At 46.4% G+C, this 17,578-nt stretch overlaps 6 protein-coding genes across 6 annotated transcripts; 3 read left to right on the forward strand and 3 right to left on the reverse strand.

Annotated features, from left to right (window-relative positions):
• Nucleotides 1-340: 340 nt before the first annotated feature.
• On the reverse strand, nucleotides 341-2,714 carry GGI43DRAFT_418761 (HET domain-containing protein). Its single transcript, XM_083207584.1, has one exon. It carries the CDS (start codon nucleotides 2,533-2,535, stop codon nucleotides 472-474), a length of 2,064 nt encoding a protein of 687 aa, XP_083055289.1. The 5' UTR covers nucleotides 2,536-2,714; the 3' UTR covers nucleotides 341-471.
• On the forward strand, nucleotides 2,616-6,820 carry GGI43DRAFT_426518 (2OG-Fe(II) oxygenase; the record flags this gene model as incomplete). The annotated part of the gene is made up of 13 exons (XM_083208663.1): nucleotides 2,616-2,625; nucleotides 3,486-3,838; nucleotides 3,872-4,020; nucleotides 4,091-4,474; nucleotides 4,526-4,810; nucleotides 5,104-5,125; nucleotides 5,182-5,268; nucleotides 5,310-5,351; nucleotides 5,470-5,633; nucleotides 5,769-6,230; nucleotides 6,274-6,348; nucleotides 6,385-6,458; nucleotides 6,501-6,820. 13 exons carry the CDS (start codon nucleotides 2,616-2,618, stop codon nucleotides 6,818-6,820), a joined length of 2,427 nt encoding a protein of 808 aa, XP_083055290.1.
• Nucleotides 6,821-7,793: 973 nt separating this feature from the next.
• On the forward strand, nucleotides 7,794-9,853 carry GGI43DRAFT_426519 (uncharacterized protein; the record flags this gene model as incomplete). The annotated part of the gene is made up of 4 exons (XM_083208664.1): nucleotides 7,794-7,969; nucleotides 8,012-8,144; nucleotides 8,178-8,675; nucleotides 9,848-9,853. The coding sequence occupies 4 exons, from the start codon at nucleotides 7,794-7,796 to the stop codon at nucleotides 9,851-9,853; spliced, it is 813 nt and encodes a 270-aa protein (XP_083055291.1).
• On the reverse strand, nucleotides 9,795-10,357 carry GGI43DRAFT_418793 (uncharacterized protein). Its single transcript, XM_083207585.1, has 2 exons — nucleotides 10,240-10,357; nucleotides 9,795-10,170 (listed from the first exon to the last, which is right to left on the reverse strand). Exon 2 carries the CDS (start codon nucleotides 10,145-10,147, stop codon nucleotides 9,878-9,880), a length of 270 nt encoding a protein of 89 aa, XP_083055292.1. The 5' UTR covers nucleotides 10,148-10,170; nucleotides 10,240-10,357; the 3' UTR covers nucleotides 9,795-9,877.
• Nucleotides 10,358-10,468: 111 nt separating this feature from the next.
• GGI43DRAFT_280209 (M20 family metallopeptidase) lies at nucleotides 10,469-12,447 on the reverse strand. The gene is made up of 2 exons (XM_083201217.1): nucleotides 11,904-12,447; nucleotides 10,469-11,848 (listed from the first exon to the last, which is right to left on the reverse strand). Exons 1-2 carry the CDS (start codon nucleotides 12,036-12,038, stop codon nucleotides 10,697-10,699), a joined length of 1,287 nt encoding a protein of 428 aa, XP_083055293.1. The 5' UTR covers nucleotides 12,039-12,447; the 3' UTR covers nucleotides 10,469-10,696.
• Nucleotides 12,448-12,750: 303 nt separating this feature from the next.
• On the forward strand, nucleotides 12,751-16,246 carry GGI43DRAFT_388829 (major facilitator superfamily domain-containing protein; the record flags this gene model as incomplete). The annotated part of the gene is made up of 4 exons (XM_083204115.1): nucleotides 12,751-12,987; nucleotides 13,047-14,102; nucleotides 14,164-14,200; nucleotides 14,826-16,246. The coding sequence occupies 4 exons, from the start codon at nucleotides 12,751-12,753 to the stop codon at nucleotides 16,244-16,246; spliced, it is 2,751 nt and encodes a 916-aa protein (XP_083055294.1).
• Nucleotides 16,247-17,578: the final 1,332 nt, after the last annotated feature.

Raw genomic sequence — 17,578 nt, forward strand, 5'->3', positions numbered from 1 at the left:
ATAATACTAGTAAGTGGGATTATTATTATTTGTATTTAGCTTTTAGCAAGCACTGCTATGCCCTGGAAGATTATAGCACTGGCTTGCTAAAAGGAAGGGAGACTGCAAGTCTTATGGCAATAGCTCCACTGTCTAAGTTGTTGAATGACAGCGAGGCTTAGATGCTAACTTTTACTCCCCTTTAATTTCTTATTATCGAATCTAAAGATTTTATAGTATACCCGGATGAATACAGGGCCGACTTATTGATTACAGGTAGATTATTAAATTAAGTCTTGCTCTTTATAGAATGTCTTTAGTTCTTGAGTCTCATGAGGTGATGTAACCGCAGATAATATACGGATACCAAGAGCATGGAATACTATATTACTTATTCTACATCGAATTGTAGCAATACGACTTACAGCGGAATAATAAGATATGAACTACTCTATACCTTAGTATATATAACCCAAGACGTTACAACACACTTCAAACAATGCTTAAATACACATCTTCAATACCCTCACCCTCCAATAACCCCCCTTTCCCATTCTCCAACCTTTCAAAATAGCATTCTCCATACAACTTCCAACCTATGCCTATATTTCCCTCTTTATTCCGTGCATTTCTCAATAGAAAAGTCTCTTTCCCCCCCTTAAAAATGCAAACCCTATCCCCGACACTTACATTTCTTGGGACCCATCCTATCCTCCCATCTCCTAAGCCACAAAATACCTTCCATTTTGTGTGCTCTTGAGAAATTATACAGAGATAATCTTCCCAGTTGTTATTAGATATGGGATGGCCCATGATTAGTCGCCCCGTGATATCTCGCATGAATGCTAGGTGATCTAATTCATTCGACTGCTCGCGTACTGTATTCGTTTCCGGTTCTGAGCCAGAGGAAACCCAAGGGATGATGGGCTCGTTGCTATAGGGGTTCCAATTACATGACATAACAAGAAGAAAGGTAGTGTAGTGGTCTGAAGAAAGGATCTCTCCGAAATCAAGCTCTGCCTTTGTACCTTGAAACAGATGTGGCCATTTCGAAACCATTAGGACCCTGAAACAACTCCTGAGCCAGTTTCTCTCAACTTCAATAATCGCCTCTGTAATGTCTGCTGATTGAAGTGGAAGATCTAATCCAGCTTTTTCATAGCATGCGGAGCGAGAATCAGCAATGTTCTTTACTGCAGAATGAAGAAGCAGGCAATTGATAATGAGAGACGATTCAGAATCATCGAGATACGCTTCAGCCTCTTGGAGGAGGAAGGAAGATGTCGGTCTCCCCCTTCCCATGAAGAAACTCGGTTTCGGGCCCTCGAAATCCGCAACCGTGGGCACCCATGAAGGGCCATCGGATTCTCGATCCACCCCGGCAGTATTCACCCACGACAGGGCTTTGACAGACTTGTTGTGCATCAAATCAACCACAACGAAATTCCTGAATACCTCTAGATCTGAGCACCGATAGTTTGGGAGAGGAATCCAGTACTCTTCAACCCACGGGAGATTCAAGATAGCGAATAACTTATCCCGCGGGAGAGAGGATTGGAAAGACTGCGCGTGGAACAATATATCGAAGAAGGGTCGTCCGGGCTGAGAGGTGGTTTTCGTGTGGCGTAGCGTCTCGATTAAATGGATGTTTGACTCGTTTTCGGTAGGGATACGGACAGAGCGTCTAACCTCGGGGGAGCAAGCGGTGAGGAAGCCAGCAGTCAATAGGTTGGTTACCATGCACATTGAGTCCCATGGTATGGTCTTGTTGCCGCAAAATACTTGGGCGCACGACGAGTTGACTACTTCTTGGATAACCCATAGGCGCTTGAAATACGAACGGAGAAAGAGGGCGCCTATATGCTGCCACGCGTTAGGTGGTAGGGCGGGGTTATTGATGATTTTTTTGATGGACTCGTTCATATTTCCGTCGTGCCAGAGCGCATTCATAAATACAACTGTCTTCTCGATAGCTTCGAATGCTAGGCTGTCTTCTTCTCGTTCTTCTCCTAGCCACACAAGAACCTGCTCCGCGCGAGAGTAGATGTAATCCATCATTTCCACCTGGCTAGCTTGCTCAACGGGATCTTTTTGGTTAATGCAAAGAGCATCTACCCACAGTACCCGTTGGTTAACAGGACTTCTCAGCTTTCTCAGAGCAGCATCCAGATTTCGCCCCACAGGCATTATCTCCCCGCAGCAAATAATATCCGTTGGGTTTGCAGGGTCTCCCCAGACATAGGAGAGGGCTTCAAACGTTGGTTTGCGGCGGAGATCATGCTGTTGCAGATGACATCGAATAATCTCTTCTCCTAAGCCCGGCTCCAAGATTAGAAGGCGCAATGTTGGAGCTTTGAATTTATGAAGGCCCGCAATCTCAATCAAGTATTCAGGCAGTCCATGTTCTTTTGCGATTTGTTGTGAAAAGTCCTGCGAAATCCTTTGTTGTGCATCAACTGAGGGGTGCTGGAACGTACGGCAGATTCCTGGGATGTCATACAGTTCCCGTCGGTCTTCCAAGGTCTCTTCAAGTTTGGAGTATATGGTAGAAGACATTTCTTCAATAATTTAGATTATAGATTCAATAATCTCTTATAGAAATATCTGACTTGAAGCCGCTGCCAGACTTGGCCATAATGTCGGGACGTGAGCAGCAGCTATTTAACCTCAGCCGAGGGGAGGCCTAAGCATAGCCTCAATCAGCTGCCAGATGCAAGGTCCTTATTGCAATCTAACTTGATATAGTTAAACTTAGGGTACTTCACATGATTCAAATATATATGTTGCATAACTAGATTTCACTTGCCAAAACTCTTTGCTATTCTAGCAACTGCCAAGTTCTATCAAGTTACTTTGTTTATAGTTATAGTATAATTTAATAAAAAATAAACTACTATACTTAACCAATATTTATAAAAAGGCTTATACAGAAAGCAATTGCAGCTTTATACTAAAAGAAAATATTATTAGTAACCAAAGGATAAAGAGTAATTAAATTTTAATATAAAAAGTAATTAAATTCCTGGATAATAAAAAATTAAAAAGTATATAAAGTATTACAGCCTTCCCCGCTGAGTTTGGACCCGCTGAGCTAGTGACTAACCTACAGAGTACAGAGGCCGTCGTGAAACGCCTCCCTCGTTGTGCAACATAAATACAACACCATCTAGCATAGCATTAGCTCTCAAAGGCCCTCACATTCGAATCTGTTACCCGTCAGCGGGATGTGTAGAGGCTGGGTGCACTTATAGACTAGAATTTGGTCTGCTACAGGCTGCGATAGCCGCCAGAAATGGCATGCCGGGACAAAACGTAAAGCATCCACCTTCCCGCAGCCCACAATAAACGAAAACGCCCATGGCTCGATGGATCATCATTGACGCGTCGACTGGTTGACACGTCACTGCAGTCGTTGTGTGTTGATTCCTTATGTCGTTTGACAACTGACTGCTCCTTCTTCACACCTGGGTTTTGTTTCCCCTTCAAGTGGGTAATCATGGCACCAGACCAAGAATCCACGACTGAGACGGTGCCTGCGACGGAAAACAACTCGGCACGACCCAGCTCTGCCGTCGGGACCCTCGAATGCCGCGATGAAGAGAGCGCTGCAGGCGACCTAGGCACTGATGCCTATCGTGTTGGGCTTAGGGAGGACCTTCTCAGCACGCTCTCAAGCATCCAGACTTCAGGGTCCTTCGCATCGTTCGGTGTCCTGCCCCAACTGCCGCCTGTCGACCTGTTCGTCGACGACGTCGGCGACATTTTTCTTCCCCTGAGCGAGTTCCAAGCCTGCCAGCTGATTGCAAAGGCTCGTCAGGCACCATACAGCAAGGGAAGTGCCACCATCGTCGACACTACTGTCTGGAATACGTGGGAGTTGGATGCAGGGTAGTTCACCTTCCGGAACCCATATTGGCCGGGCTTCATCCGGGATTTGTGTACCCGAGTCGCCTTGGATCTAGGCATCAATGCGCCCATCACGGCGCAGATTTACAAAATGCTCATCAACGAGAAGGGTGCCATGTTCAAGGCACATACCGAGTATGTTCACCCAAGAATCTAAAGATCCTAAATCCCGATAGGTTTGACAGCTACTGACTATGCCACGCAGCACTGAGAAGATCCCTGGTATGTTCGGCACCCTCGTCGTCTGCCTGCCGTCAACGCACCAAGGCGGAGAGGTGGTTCTCAAGCACTGCGGGGAGAAAAAGGTTTTCAGGACGTCCGAGGTCTCGCAGTCCTTCGCTTCCTGGTACTCGGACGTGTCGCACGAGGTACTTCCTGTCACGTCGGGCTTCCGATGGGTCCTGACTTACAACCTCGCCCTTGATTTAACAGGACCAGGCCCGTCGGCAAGCTTACAGCGGGTTGAGACCCTAGCGTTGCGTCGCACTCTGAAACAGTGGCTCAGCGTGGCCGGAGTGTCGCGCGAGAGGAACTGCGTGTACCACGTGCTCGACTACGACTACACTGAAGCTAACATTTCGCTTAAGGCGTTGAAGGCCTGAGATTTGGCTCAGGTCCACGTGCTGAAGGAGATGTCCAGCGAGTTGGCGGTCGATGTCTTCCTCGCGCTACTAGAAAAAGAGGAGATGGGAAGCTGCGAGTCCAACACCTGGGACAGGAGTTACGCCAAATATAATTATTACGACTACGGCGACGTCGAATCCCACTATTACTGCCTTGATGAAGTTTTCGAGATGAAGTATGCAGTCAAGACCCTTGTCGACTTAGAGGGCCATGTGGTGACGCAGGGTCTGCATCTCAATGAAGATGACATCCTCCAAGAAAACTGCTTCGAGAACCTTGAAGCGGAAGAGGAGTACGAGGGGTTTGTGGGTAACTCGGTGTGTCTATTGGCTGCTGGATTCGAAGCTCCCTCCAGGATCACTGTTGAGAGCTGGATGTACTAACACGATTTTTTTTCCCAGGGCCCAACCGCGACGCACTGGTATCAAGTGACGGTACGCCGCCCCTTAACCCTCATATTTGCCATCGCTGATCACTACTCACTCCTCGAATATCTAGGCCGTTGTCATCGTTCCCCGTGATTTGCTCGTGTCTTTCTTCAATTCCTACGATCGTTCTGGGTGCTCTTCATCCCAAAAGAACCTAAAAGCACAGATCCGGTATTTGGCCCGAGCATGTCTGCAGCCACAGGCCGCCGAGTCTTCGGTCAACGCGCTGGTAAAACTATCCCAGCAGGCGTGGAACAACTGCGACAAGACGACCAACAGCTTTAGCGCGCAGGAACCGTCGATTGATGGGGACGGCATAGGGGACGTCCTTGTGGCTGCGATCTAGCACGGAAAATATACCTTTTTGAAGAGGCTGCTGACCATGACCTAGGCCTTCTGCCGCTAGATTTCTTTGTTTAGATGCGGTAGTGGTTGAGTACTGGCAGCAGTGGCACTGATAGACGGTTTCATGGTGTTCGAAAGGGGTATGCTTGCTGGATCATGTTGCGCTTTCGAGAGCTAACTATAGTAGAATATCCACTGCCATTTCCTCATACCCGACCAGTTTAGGGCCATCACGAACTTCGTGCCCATTCCAAACGACTCTTTGGCTTCTGACACCGGTGCCACTCCTGATTACGTTTTGGACTGGCCTCGTGAAAAACTCCGCTTCTGCCTGGATGCTTGCGCGTCCAAGTCGCTGGGAAGATGGACCTGCCATGGTGGACCTTGCCTTGTATTTCAATGACTCCTCCACCTTTCTGTCGCAAATGTGCGTTGCACCAGCTTCCTTAATTGCTGCTATTCATATAATGCCTACTATTTCCGCAGTGTTGCGCCCAGAATCGATCAAAGACATGACGCCGCCGCCTTCTTTCTTGCATTCCTGGTCCGGCTACGGCAGCAAAGCACCAAGAGTATCCTACCAATGAAAAACACTATGCAACTTTACCAGACCAAGGCCAGATCTTTCATCACTTTGTCGGACTTCACACAGTTCCACAGCGACGCTAGAGTCCAGGCCACGCCAATCAAAAGAGCATCATACGGCGGACAAGCCCAAAGATTCGATCGCAGAACAGCCATCAGTTATGAGGTGCTGGCCGATTTCTTCTCAGCCACCGTCCAGTCAAGCACAGAAGCAGACGATCTCGTCGCGCCATTCGTTTCCAAACTCGTGGCAAACGCTTACCAGCTCCTAGCAGTCGAATTCCACGCTTTGTGGCTGCCTTTCCTGCGCTGCCTCATACCTATTCTCGCCTCCAACGCCATAACCCTCGACACCCCATATATGTCAACAGCTCTTTTCCGCCCTCCTACAGGTGTACCTCGACAGGTACGTGGGGCACGAGCCTACCGAGGATAGAAACCTGGTTCGGCGAGGTGTTGACTGCTCATGCTCCGACTGCGAGTCCTTGAACGCCTTTCTAGCTAGCCCGACATAAAGAGTCGACTTCTTTGCCGTAAATAAGCAACGACGTGGGCACTTGCACCGGGGGCTCGACTTTTGCGGAGTTGACTGTACCCATGAGACGCGCCGGTCGGGATCACCCTAAATTTTAGTGGTGACCAAAACGTTCCAGCACAATAAGAAGATGCGTCTGGACTGGAAGCCGCGTTTAATGCTGGCGGAGGGACAGATTCGGCAGTTCGAGCAGGGTCACCTCTCGCTACTACTTGGGCCGAACTACGCAACTATCGTCAACATGGCGCACCTCTCCGCGGCGGAGCTGGCTCAGGGTCAATCGCCACCAGTGGTTTCAGCCTCCCCAAGGACGACAACCCAGCCTCGTCAGCCGTTACAAGCTATCAGCTCCATGGCTGGAGTGAAGCGGAAGTTTTCCTTCACGGAGACCGACATCATTGATTTGACCCGCGAGTAGGGTGGGTGCGGTTTAGAGCCAGCTGATGCTCACACCATGTAACCCCCGCGATTATCTGCATGTAGTGTTATAAGTAAGAAGGTGCGCCAGGCGATCCTGGGACTTGACGGCATTGTTAATAATACCGACTTGTATAGAATAAAAACGCTTGCTGGTGGTACTTTAGTTTTTTTCGTTTTACTCCCTTCTTTCTTTTGCCTACTTCTTGATAATTCTTTTACTTATTATTAATACTCTGTCTGCATTGAGTTTGGCGTACCAGGGACATTGTAACCCGGTTAATTTGGCGGTATCTTGAAATATTGTAAGTGTGTGTACGGGGACAAAGAAGCTCACGATGAATTGTGGAAATGCAGAACAGGGGCGAGTGTGACACTTTGTACCTGAAGAGTATGGACCTCACTAGCAATGGCCTAACCGGTCAGGGGAAACCGTCTGTGATGGATGGGACAAATTTGGCTAATGGTGCCCTTATGCCGAGACTTGGTGGCAATTGGAAGAGTTGGGTGGCTAATAAATCGCCTGGACAGATTGCTCCCTGGACTGGATACATTCATCTGTGGCATTTTCCTTTTTCTGCCATTCACAGAAGTCGCACTTGGCAGCGATGTAGCTCCCGTGGGATTACGGCTTGGGATGCAGAGCGACCCTGGGCTTGGCGGGATGCCAGCCAGCGAATCAAAACAGTACAGAACTTGATGTAGTACCTATTGGTGTCCCCTTCCTTCACTCATCTGTTTCGCATATCATTCACAACAGTTGTTGTTATGGTCAGGTGACCTTGTTGGCACGTTAACCCCACGGCCTGCACAGCGTCGTCCCGTTTGTTGTGCCCCAAGGGCTTGGAAGAGATATATCACGAAGTCAGAGATAGCCAGCCAGATGGATTGATCATCTTTTTGTTGTTCATAGTTGTCAACTAATTCTTTTATCTACGTCACAATCACTCTGGTATCATTACATCACCTTCAAGATGTATGGGTGCGAGGCTTGCACCAAAGAGTTCTACATTGCCAGCTCTTGCAAGCAGCATATGAACGATACGAGTCACTTTGGACCACGGTATGAATGTGACACTTGCACGCGCGTGTTCCGTTCCATACACGCAGTCCAGCAGCATATGAATTCCTTGAATCATTGGGCACCAAGGTTTCCTTGCGAGATTTGTTCCATCAAGTTTCACACCGAGAGAGCCGCCGAGAAACACATGCAGGCTAAAGGCCATTACCAGAATTACTGCAAGCCGTGTCACAAACATTTCCAGAATGGCAACAACCTCCAGATGGTCAGTATTCCCACATACCGCATATCCACTCCGGATGATGTCTAGAATTCCCCCAATCTAATGGATCTAAAGCATCTGAACTCCAGGATCCACCGAGGGACTAATGTTCCCTGCCCATTCTGCCAGACCGGCTTTACCAGCGCAAGCGGTCTGGGCCACTACCTCGAAACTGGTTCCTGCATCAACGCGCCTTCACTCAACAGAGAAAAAATATTGGCACTGGTCCGGAAACGCGACCCTCATGGCCTCATTACCAACAAGCAGATCCGGTGGTGCGATGAGGAAAGCGCCACGTTCGAAGCGAACCATCTGGCATACAACGGTGATGCCTGGGAGTGCTACATCTGCCACGATGAGTTCAAAACCCTACATGGATTGAACATGCATCTCAATTCTCCTGAACACAAGGAAAAAGCGTACCATTGCCCGAATAAGCGGGGTGGGTGCGCCAAGCAATTTGTTTCGCTGGCTGGACTATTCAATCACTTGGAGAGTGAGACGTATTCGTTCATGAGGTTTGACAAGGTGCAGCAGCATGCTAGTATGATCCTTGATGGTCGGAGCAGGGTTGTAAATTCGTTACTAATTTCGTTACTAAAAACGAATTTCTTAGTAACGAAACTAATTTCATTTTTATTTTTTATTTTTTATTAGTATTAGTTTTTTATTAGCAAATTAGTTACTAAAAATAAAAAAATAAAAAATAAAACAAATTTTATTTTTTATTAATATTAGTTTTTTATTAGTAAATTAATTATTAAAAAACTAATTTTAATTTTTATTAATAAATTAATTACTAATTTTAATTTTTAATATTATTATAAAAAACTTTTATTTTATTTATTTTATATTATTATTTTTATATATTTATTTTTTAACTTATAAATTATTTTATATATAAAAAATAAATTTAATAATAAAAAAATAAATTTAATAATAAAATAAAATTTATTTTATTACTAATTTTTTTATATATTAAAAATAAAATTAATTTTTTTATATAAAAAATGAATTTTATTTTATTACTAATTTTTTTATATATAAAAAATAAAAAACTAATTTTATTTTTTAATAATTAAAAATTATATTAATCTTTAATAATGAAATTAAAAATGAAAAACGAAAAACTAATTTTATAACCCTGGGTCGGAGGTTGATTGCCTTCTGATGCTGAGTCGGCCTGACGTAAGCCGTTGGTGTACTTTGGGAGTTGGGGGTAGGCACTGAGCATCGAAGGTACCTGTAGGGCCTTCCACGGCCAGAGTGCATATACAGAAAGTGCGCAGTGTAGAATTGAAGTTGCGTTCTTGGCAGATTTGGCTCAGCTTGTAAGAGGGGCGGGCTTGGTGGAATAGCGCACTGTGGATGGATTGAGCAGCTCTGGAAGGTAGTTAATTCTCCTCTAATGTCGAATCCCATCAGTCACGCCCCGCATGACTGACTCTTCGGTGGATTTGAAATCCATGATACAAATCCCAGCGTAGTGTCGACGCCTTTGATGGAGAATGATTCCTTGACGGATATTGGCAAACCATGGAACGCCTTGTTCGGCCGTCCATGTGATGCTAGATACGCGTCATATTCCTTTGCTTGAGCAATTGCCTCCTCGAAAAAGATTTCGGTGAGACAATGTGTCTGTAAGACTGTCAATAACAGATTTACTGGGGTAAATGAAGATAAATCTCTCACCAGTGGCTGCGCAATAGCAGCTCTTTTGCAAAATGCTACTGTCACTTCTTCAGAAGTAAGCTCCGCCGACGCAAGTTTCTCAATCAAATCTGTAGAATCATATTTTCGGTAATGTCAATCTCTTTCTGTGTCAGAATTCCGCATGTTCTTGGGAGGTCCAAGACATTCTGTGTAGAAGTCTCCGAGACGGCTTGAATGATATCAGAAGTCAAAAGCCAGTCCATAGGGATTTTTCGGAGCACCGAATTGCGTTTGACCGCAGCCTTTATGGTCCAATCTGCCTCATCCTTGTCCGTACGGGCATTCGATACTTGCATGGTATCAATCGTGGTAGTGGTAGCAGTAGTCGCCATTACTTGGAGTGAGTGCTCTGTCACTTTGTTAAAGTAAGATACAAACTGCCTCTTTAATTATTACTTAATGCACAATAGTGCGGTCTTTATACCTGAAGACTGCCCGATTCAATCAGATATCTCTTGTTATAGGCTCGTATCAAGCTCGGTGTATGTATAATAGCAAAGCCGATAAGATGCCAAACATCTGGACCGGGGGCGCAATTCTCCTTGATTGGATGAGAGGCAATCCGCCAATTAAAGTAATTTGCGCGATTTAGGGCCGAGGCCTCTGATGAACGCCTGTCGGGTGGGTCTGACGATACCACACTAACCCCGCGCACTTCAATCCATGACGTGAATCGACTTCATCTGGTCCCTATCCGAGTTCCAACCCTTGGGCCATATGTTCTACTGAACAAGCTTACTACTAGCAAGCTGGGTGCACAAAACGTCGACCACAAAAAGGCTGAAGATGGTACCTTATTTGCCAATAATCATCATTAGGATGAAAGAAGCTTAATAACGGTATATTTACACAGTATCATATTATGAAGTAGTAAAAAGTTCTTAATTTATGGAGAGATCAACGCTAATTCCATCAAAATCAGCCTTTGCTTTCTCAAACATGCCTTCTTGGGTTAGAAGATCCCAGCCGGTCATAGCCAAAGCCTTCCCCACAATCACCGCCATGTCGAACGCTTGCTCCGTCCCAGCCACCTCCGCAAATTCTTTGCTATGGATCTTGATCCCCGCATCACACGGAATCCCAAACATGGGGTGCAGAGCTGGCATCACATGACTCACATTCCCCTGATCCGTACTCGCTCGTATAACCTCCGTAGCCAGGACCTGAACATCCTTCCCAGCCGCTTTCATATGTGAGGTGTAGGCTTCACAGAGAGGAAGATTGGGAAGCAGATCTTCGTAGGCAGCTTCGCGCTTGATTGAACAACTGCAGCCTGTTGCTAGGGCACCAGCACTAAGGCACGCTTCCACCTTCGCAGCCAGTTCTTTGGCTGCTGCGAGTTTAGGTGCTCGGACAGAATAGAAGGTTTTGGTGCTTTCAGGAATGATATTTGCTGCCTTTGGTGCCTCTATTACTGCGCCGTGGATACGACAATCTGGGCGCATTTGTTGCCTGAGCATGCTGACGTTGTTGTAAGCAGAGACAAGAGCGTCGAGAGCATTCACGCCTTCCCAAGGTTCGGCGCCCGCATGAGCAGATTTGCCCGAGTAGGTGGCAAAGACTCCGATATGAGAATTTGTGAGAAGACCAGCGCATCCGCCAGGATATTCAACTGATCCATTGTTGGGGACAGGGCACGGATGAGCCATGAGTGATACATCAACGCCCTTGAATGCTCCATTCTCAAGAAGAATGACTTTCCCTCCTCCTAATTCTTCTGCTGGTGTGCCGAGAAGTTGAAGTGTTGCGTCAATGCTGAACCTCTTGACCAAATGACTGAGTGTCACGTATCCAACGATACTGGCCGTAGCGATTAAGTTGTGCCCACAGCCATGTCCAATACCTGGCAAGGCATCGTATTCTGCATTGAAGTTTATTGTTCGGCCTCCATTGCCACTAACAGTCCGGGACTCGAGGGCGGTGGCAAGACCATACGCATGCCGAGTGGTGTTGAACGAGTTGGCTTCAAGGAATTCACAGATCACGTCGTGGGCGTGATGTTCCTGCCACGCCGTTTCCGGAGTGTCATGAATCTGTAGATTATTAGCTGTCGCGTTACGCTCAATTGACAGGAGGAGTCGAACGAACCTCTCTGTTAAGCTTGGAGATGTCAGGCACAAGCCTACCAACTATGTCATCAACGTCTCGCCGCATTTGCTCAATGGCTGGAAGCTGACGGGGACCAGCGACAATAAGAGATTGTTTAACCAAGGTAGTAACCATTGTGAAGTAAAAGTAGAAGTCGTCGGTGACTTCCGGCAAGGTCCAAATTGTGTGTGGTAGACACCGAGCAATATGTTCTTTATTTAAAGGACAAAATGGAAATACAGGAGATTGGCAGGTATTTGAATAGATCCATCATTTTGACTTCTGATATGACAATCGGCCGAAGTCGTTGTCCATGTGCCGTATCCATCTGCGAGTTAGATCAAATTGCGCGGTTATCTGACCAAGCTCCACGGTAGCCACAGATAGACTATCTGGCAATGGGGACGAATGCAACAGAGAGATATCGGGAAAAGAGCAGAGAGAAGGACGCTAATATGGAGTCGGCGAGTGGAGAGACTGGGGGCGCTAGATTTTCGAGTGCGGGGTTGACCAATCAGAATAATTTGCGCGCCTGCAACTATCTTCAACTGCCAGGTGCGGGACCCGAGCCGATCTGGAATCGCACCACAACACTGCGCTCAACATGAATGCGATAAACCAAGGCGGAGCAACCTTTATGATGCTCTTGACGATAAATATGGATGTTCTTGATAAAGGGCATAAGTATCCCCTTATTTCCTCCTCTCGAGCATCGTCGAAATCATCATCATCACCACCACCACCATCTTGAATCATCAAGGTCCAAGATCAACCTCGGCCCCTACTCTATTCTTTTTGCCCTCTACCCTCAGTCTCACACGAACAATATAGAATCCGACTTATCGCAATGGAGAAGACCTTCGACAACAAGGAGAAGTTTGTCCAGGATGCAGAGGATGACTTGTCGCTTCAGCAGCCACTAGGATTCGGGAATCTCGACAACATCTCCAAAGATGAAGACAAGTCAACCAGGCAGAGACTTGACGTAGTCCTCATGCCTCTTCTGGGATTTTGCTATATGCTTCAATTCCTCGACAAGATGACTCTCAGTTATTCTTCTCTCCTTGGTCTGATCAAGGATACGGTAAGCTTCTTACCCCATAAACCCTCAGTACCTGACGTCAGGACTGAATGTGTGAGCAGAAACTTGTCGGTGGCGAATATTCCTGGTGCGCTAGCATCTTTTATTTCGGATATCTCTTCTGGTCATTCCCAGCTTCTTATCTGATGGTTCGAATTCCCATTGGCAAATATCTTGCAGCATCTGTCTTTCTTTGGGGTGCTGTATTGATGTGCCATGCTGTGACCAACAACTTTGCTGGGCTTATGGTCACCCGATTCTTACTCGGAGTGACAGAGGCATCTGTTGCGCCCGGATTCTCGCTTCTTATGGGCATGTTCTATAGCCGCAAAGAACAGCCTTTTCGACAAGGTCTGTGGTTTGCAGGAAACTCCGTGGCAAACGTCATTGGTGGTGTGCTCGCATACGCTATCGGAACCACCGAATCTGCCCTTGCCCCATGGAGACTTCTCTACATCATCTTTGGCGCAATCACCGTCTTCTGGAGTGTGCTCATGCTGCTTCTGCTTCCCGACTCTGCATCCAATGCAAGGTTCTTATCTCCTCGTCAAAAGGAGGTAGCAGTCGGTCGTGTCGCAGACAACAATACAGGTATCCGAAGCAATAAATTTGAGTGGTCACAAGTATTCGAGGCTCTTCGGGACCCTCAAGCATTGCTACTGTTTTGCTGGTCGCTCAGTGTCAACCTTCCCAATGGCGGCCTTACTACGTTTGGCTCTCTTGTCATTGCCGGCTTCGGATACAAGGGCTTGGATGCTTTGCTGCTCCAGATGCCTGGTGGTGCCACTCAACTTGTAGCTGTTCTCTTGGCTTGCTATCTGCCATCTCGATTCCGAAATATTCGCATCATCACCATGTTTTTCCTCAACTTGATCAGTCTCATCGGAATGGTGATGATCTATGCGATTCCTGCTGAACATAAAAATGCAAGACTTGGTGGATACTGCCTCTGTACCGTTTTTGCTGCCAACATGCCGCTTTCATTCTCTCTCGTTTCTTCTAACATTGGAGGCTTCACGAAGAAGACTACGGTTAACGCGATGCTATTTATTGCGTACTGTGTGGGAAATATTATTAGCCCACAGTTCTACAAGACCAAAGAGGCTCCATCATATCCTGTGAGTTATTCCAACTACCTTGCAGCCAGCATAAGCATTTAAAGCTAACAGTTCTCAATAGACTGGTATCAGATCTTCCTTGAGCGGCTTTGCTTTCGGTGCGTTCTTCCTCGTTGCCCTACGAGTATACTTGCCATGGATAAACTCACGCAGGGAAAAGTCTGCAGCTCAAGCATCTACTCAAGAAATGTCGGCGACAGATATCATTGAGGAGCACCTGAGCAATAGAACTGATTGGCAAAGGCCGGACTTCCGATATGTTTATTAGTTCAAGTTTATTTTCTAAAGGACAATCGTATTTTGATTGATATGAGATGACATAGGCGTGATACTGTACCATAATTGTAGGCTACTGTAGTTTCTAAGCAAAATATGTCAATTCATTGTTAGATTTGGTCTCCCTCCGGCTGGCTCCTTGGCGGTCGTGTTACTTGAACGAATGAACAGAGCTAAGAGAATATCCCTCCGAAGTAGAGCCGATCGGGTCGCTTATCAAGGAAATGGAAATTCGGCACTATCTGGGAACACCTCCAACATTGCAACCAACCTGGAAGTCGAGTAACAAGGAAACCAAACCTCTCTCTTTCATTTCGCAGAGCCTTGTGATACAAGGTCACGATGCGTCTTATATCCAATGCCTAAACTTAGAACTAAAACTGGATGTTTGACTTGTAAAACCGCCAACGCGTGTACAGATGACGCGCAGAAGCTGACAAGCAACAGGTCGTAAACGCAGAAAGAAATGTGATGAGACACGTGAACGGTGCCAGAACTGCTCGAGAAATGCCCTTGCATGTATATGGCCTTCAAAAGAACAAGAAAAAGACCGTCGACATCTGCCGCGCGCCGGGCGGTCCACCGATGAAGACGGTGATGGAAGTGAGCTGAATGCCTTGGTGGGATGGGACCGACCAGGCAATCCGATCCATGAGCTCTTCAACACAGTATTCTCTCCATCGACTCCATTATTGCCTAAAGACAGCCATTTCTACACGGTCCCATCCTCTCTGTCTGTTGTGTTCTCCAATGTAGAAGAACCAAACGCGACAGTGTTGCTTGTTGCCTTTGCCAATGAGTTCCTACCAGGTCGTATTCATCCAGGATCCCATCCGCAGTATTTGGACTCCTCATATGCCTATGATATGGCGTTGTCTAACCCGCCGTTACTGAATGCGTGTCTGGCCTGCGCGACCAGTGCTCTTGGGACAAAATATCAAGTTGCGAATGCGGAGTTGAGAGCAGAAGGGTTCTACGCAAAGTCCATTCATGCGCTGCGAAGCATACTTGAAGAGGGAGGCTGTGAAGGTAGTGAAGATTGGTTACTGGCGACAGTGGTCATCCTCTGTCTCTATGAAAATCGGAAACCAGGCTACGATCCAGCGACAGCCACTGCACACATCGCAGCAGCCGGCCAGGTTTTCCGCAAGCGAGCCATAACCAAGATGAGCGCCGCTGCCACAGTATCTACCCAAGAACTGGCAAGTTCGCAAACATGGTCGACCATTATATTTGAACGCATCTTCACCGAGTCATTTCTATACCACTCTATGGTCATGTCGGTGCAGGATTCGAATCTCACGCCACTGCAAGACCCAGTGTTGCGAAAAGTCTTCGACGATTACTATGACTCCTGCTTGTTGTCGACATCCCCGGAACCTAAGAATTGGCCTATTCTTGGGATGCATTATGAGATAGTCCGGTTGTTTTCCGATCTTCTTGCTGCCCTCGACGACAAGCCCACATTTTGTGGGCTCGGTGACATCATAAAACAGCTGGGGGTATGGGAAAACACGTCGCTGACAGATGAGCATGGAATTCATATCCTGCTTTACATCTCTGCTGCAAAACTTCTTGCTTATCAGCATCTGGCGGATTCCTCATATGATACCACACAATACCAAAGTCTTTTGCAACAGGAACTTGAAAATTGTAAAAGTCTGCTTGCAAAGATCGATGTTACTACCAGTGCTTTCAGCCGGTACTTCTTTTGGCCTCTGGCCATCATCGAAAGGGTGATTCAAAATCCCACTGCGTCACTGCTGGTCCAGCAGAAATTGAAGACTGTGGAGGACGTCGATCCAGCAGGAAAGAGAGCCTACGATTGGGTCGCCGAGGGATTCGAGCGAAGATTTAGGGTTGCATGATACCACTAAACATGTCTAAGGTCAAGACTCCATGCTTTGCTGACGTATGATATTTAATTACGTGTACAAATAGTTTCAAGATAACAACACAAGTATGCTGATACAGTAGGGTCGGCTTCACAAGCATTCCGGAAGTTATTTTTATATGTTTTCTTTTCGTTGAAATAGTACAATTAAAGATATAGAAGTCATTCCTTGATCACCGGATAATAGATTTCAGGTCAAGAGCTTTGTTTTCTTCTACCAGATCCATTCCCAAATATCGGATTTATTAAAGCTAAGCTGCTTTCAATAATCTCTAACATACAGATAATCGAGTAATTGTGAAATCCGACGAGTCCTGCCTAATATCCAATCCTATGGCGGGCAGCGAAGCAAGGTAAGATTCTTATTCTTCAAACGGGCGCCTGCGTCGCACTCCGCCTGAACTTGGATATTCCCTCTTATTACTACCTCAAACGTTACAAAGGCTTTGTCGGCCGGGCTTCCAAGGCCCTGATAAATCCAATCCCTCTAGCCTTGGATTCCGATGAAAATAGGGCTATTCTACGCGAAAAACACCCAATCGGGCTCAAAGACTCCTTCCAAGGAAAGACTCGGCCTAAGCCAGGCCAGCCTATTCAACAGAAAGTTATCCTTATTACCTTCTTCTAGTTAGAAATGTTATTGCCTAATCAGCTAGGCGTTAGCAGCTTGGGAGGCGTTAAACCTGCCATCTTTCTGCTAGAAGATGCTTTCCAGGGCCCTAACAGCCATAGCTTTTAAAAGCTAGCCTCACTAGACTTAGTTAATGCCTCCAACTCTATAAATAGAGGCTCTATAGCTGCCGCAGTGGCTAAATACGCACCTACTTTATCGACAAGTAGGAAACGCACCTTTGAACTGGCTCACACTCATATAAACACAACAACGAAAACCAAGTTTTTCGTACCGCTATTAAGACCACAGAGCGAGAACACGCTACGGAACCTAGCTGCCGCCGGCCTGCTCGCACAGGAACGAGGCCACGGCGCCAGCTAGGGGTCATTTTATGTAAAGAACGTGTGTTGGTTTCCTATCTAGTAAAGAGAATCTCAATCTCTTTATATCCTGTCTAAGCCGTCTTGCCCGGAGTAATCATTTCCCTTCCGTTCCTATTCCCATCAGGAAGGCGCGTTGCAAAGGTCCGTCAAAGCAATTAATGGTTAAGAGAGAGAGATATATAATAAGCAGGGTTATAAATTCATTACTAATTTCATTACTAAAAACGAATTTCTTAGTAATAAAACTAATTTCATTTTCATTTTTCATTTTTTATTAGTATTAGGTTTTTATTAGCAGATTAGTTACTAA

The sequence above is a fragment of the Trichoderma evansii genome, assembly GCF_050947405.1.
Source record: "Trichoderma evansii strain SZMC 28006 chromosome Unknown GGI43scaffold_39, whole genome shotgun sequence".
Taxonomy (NCBI): domain Eukaryota; kingdom Fungi; phylum Ascomycota; class Sordariomycetes; order Hypocreales; family Hypocreaceae; genus Trichoderma; species Trichoderma evansii.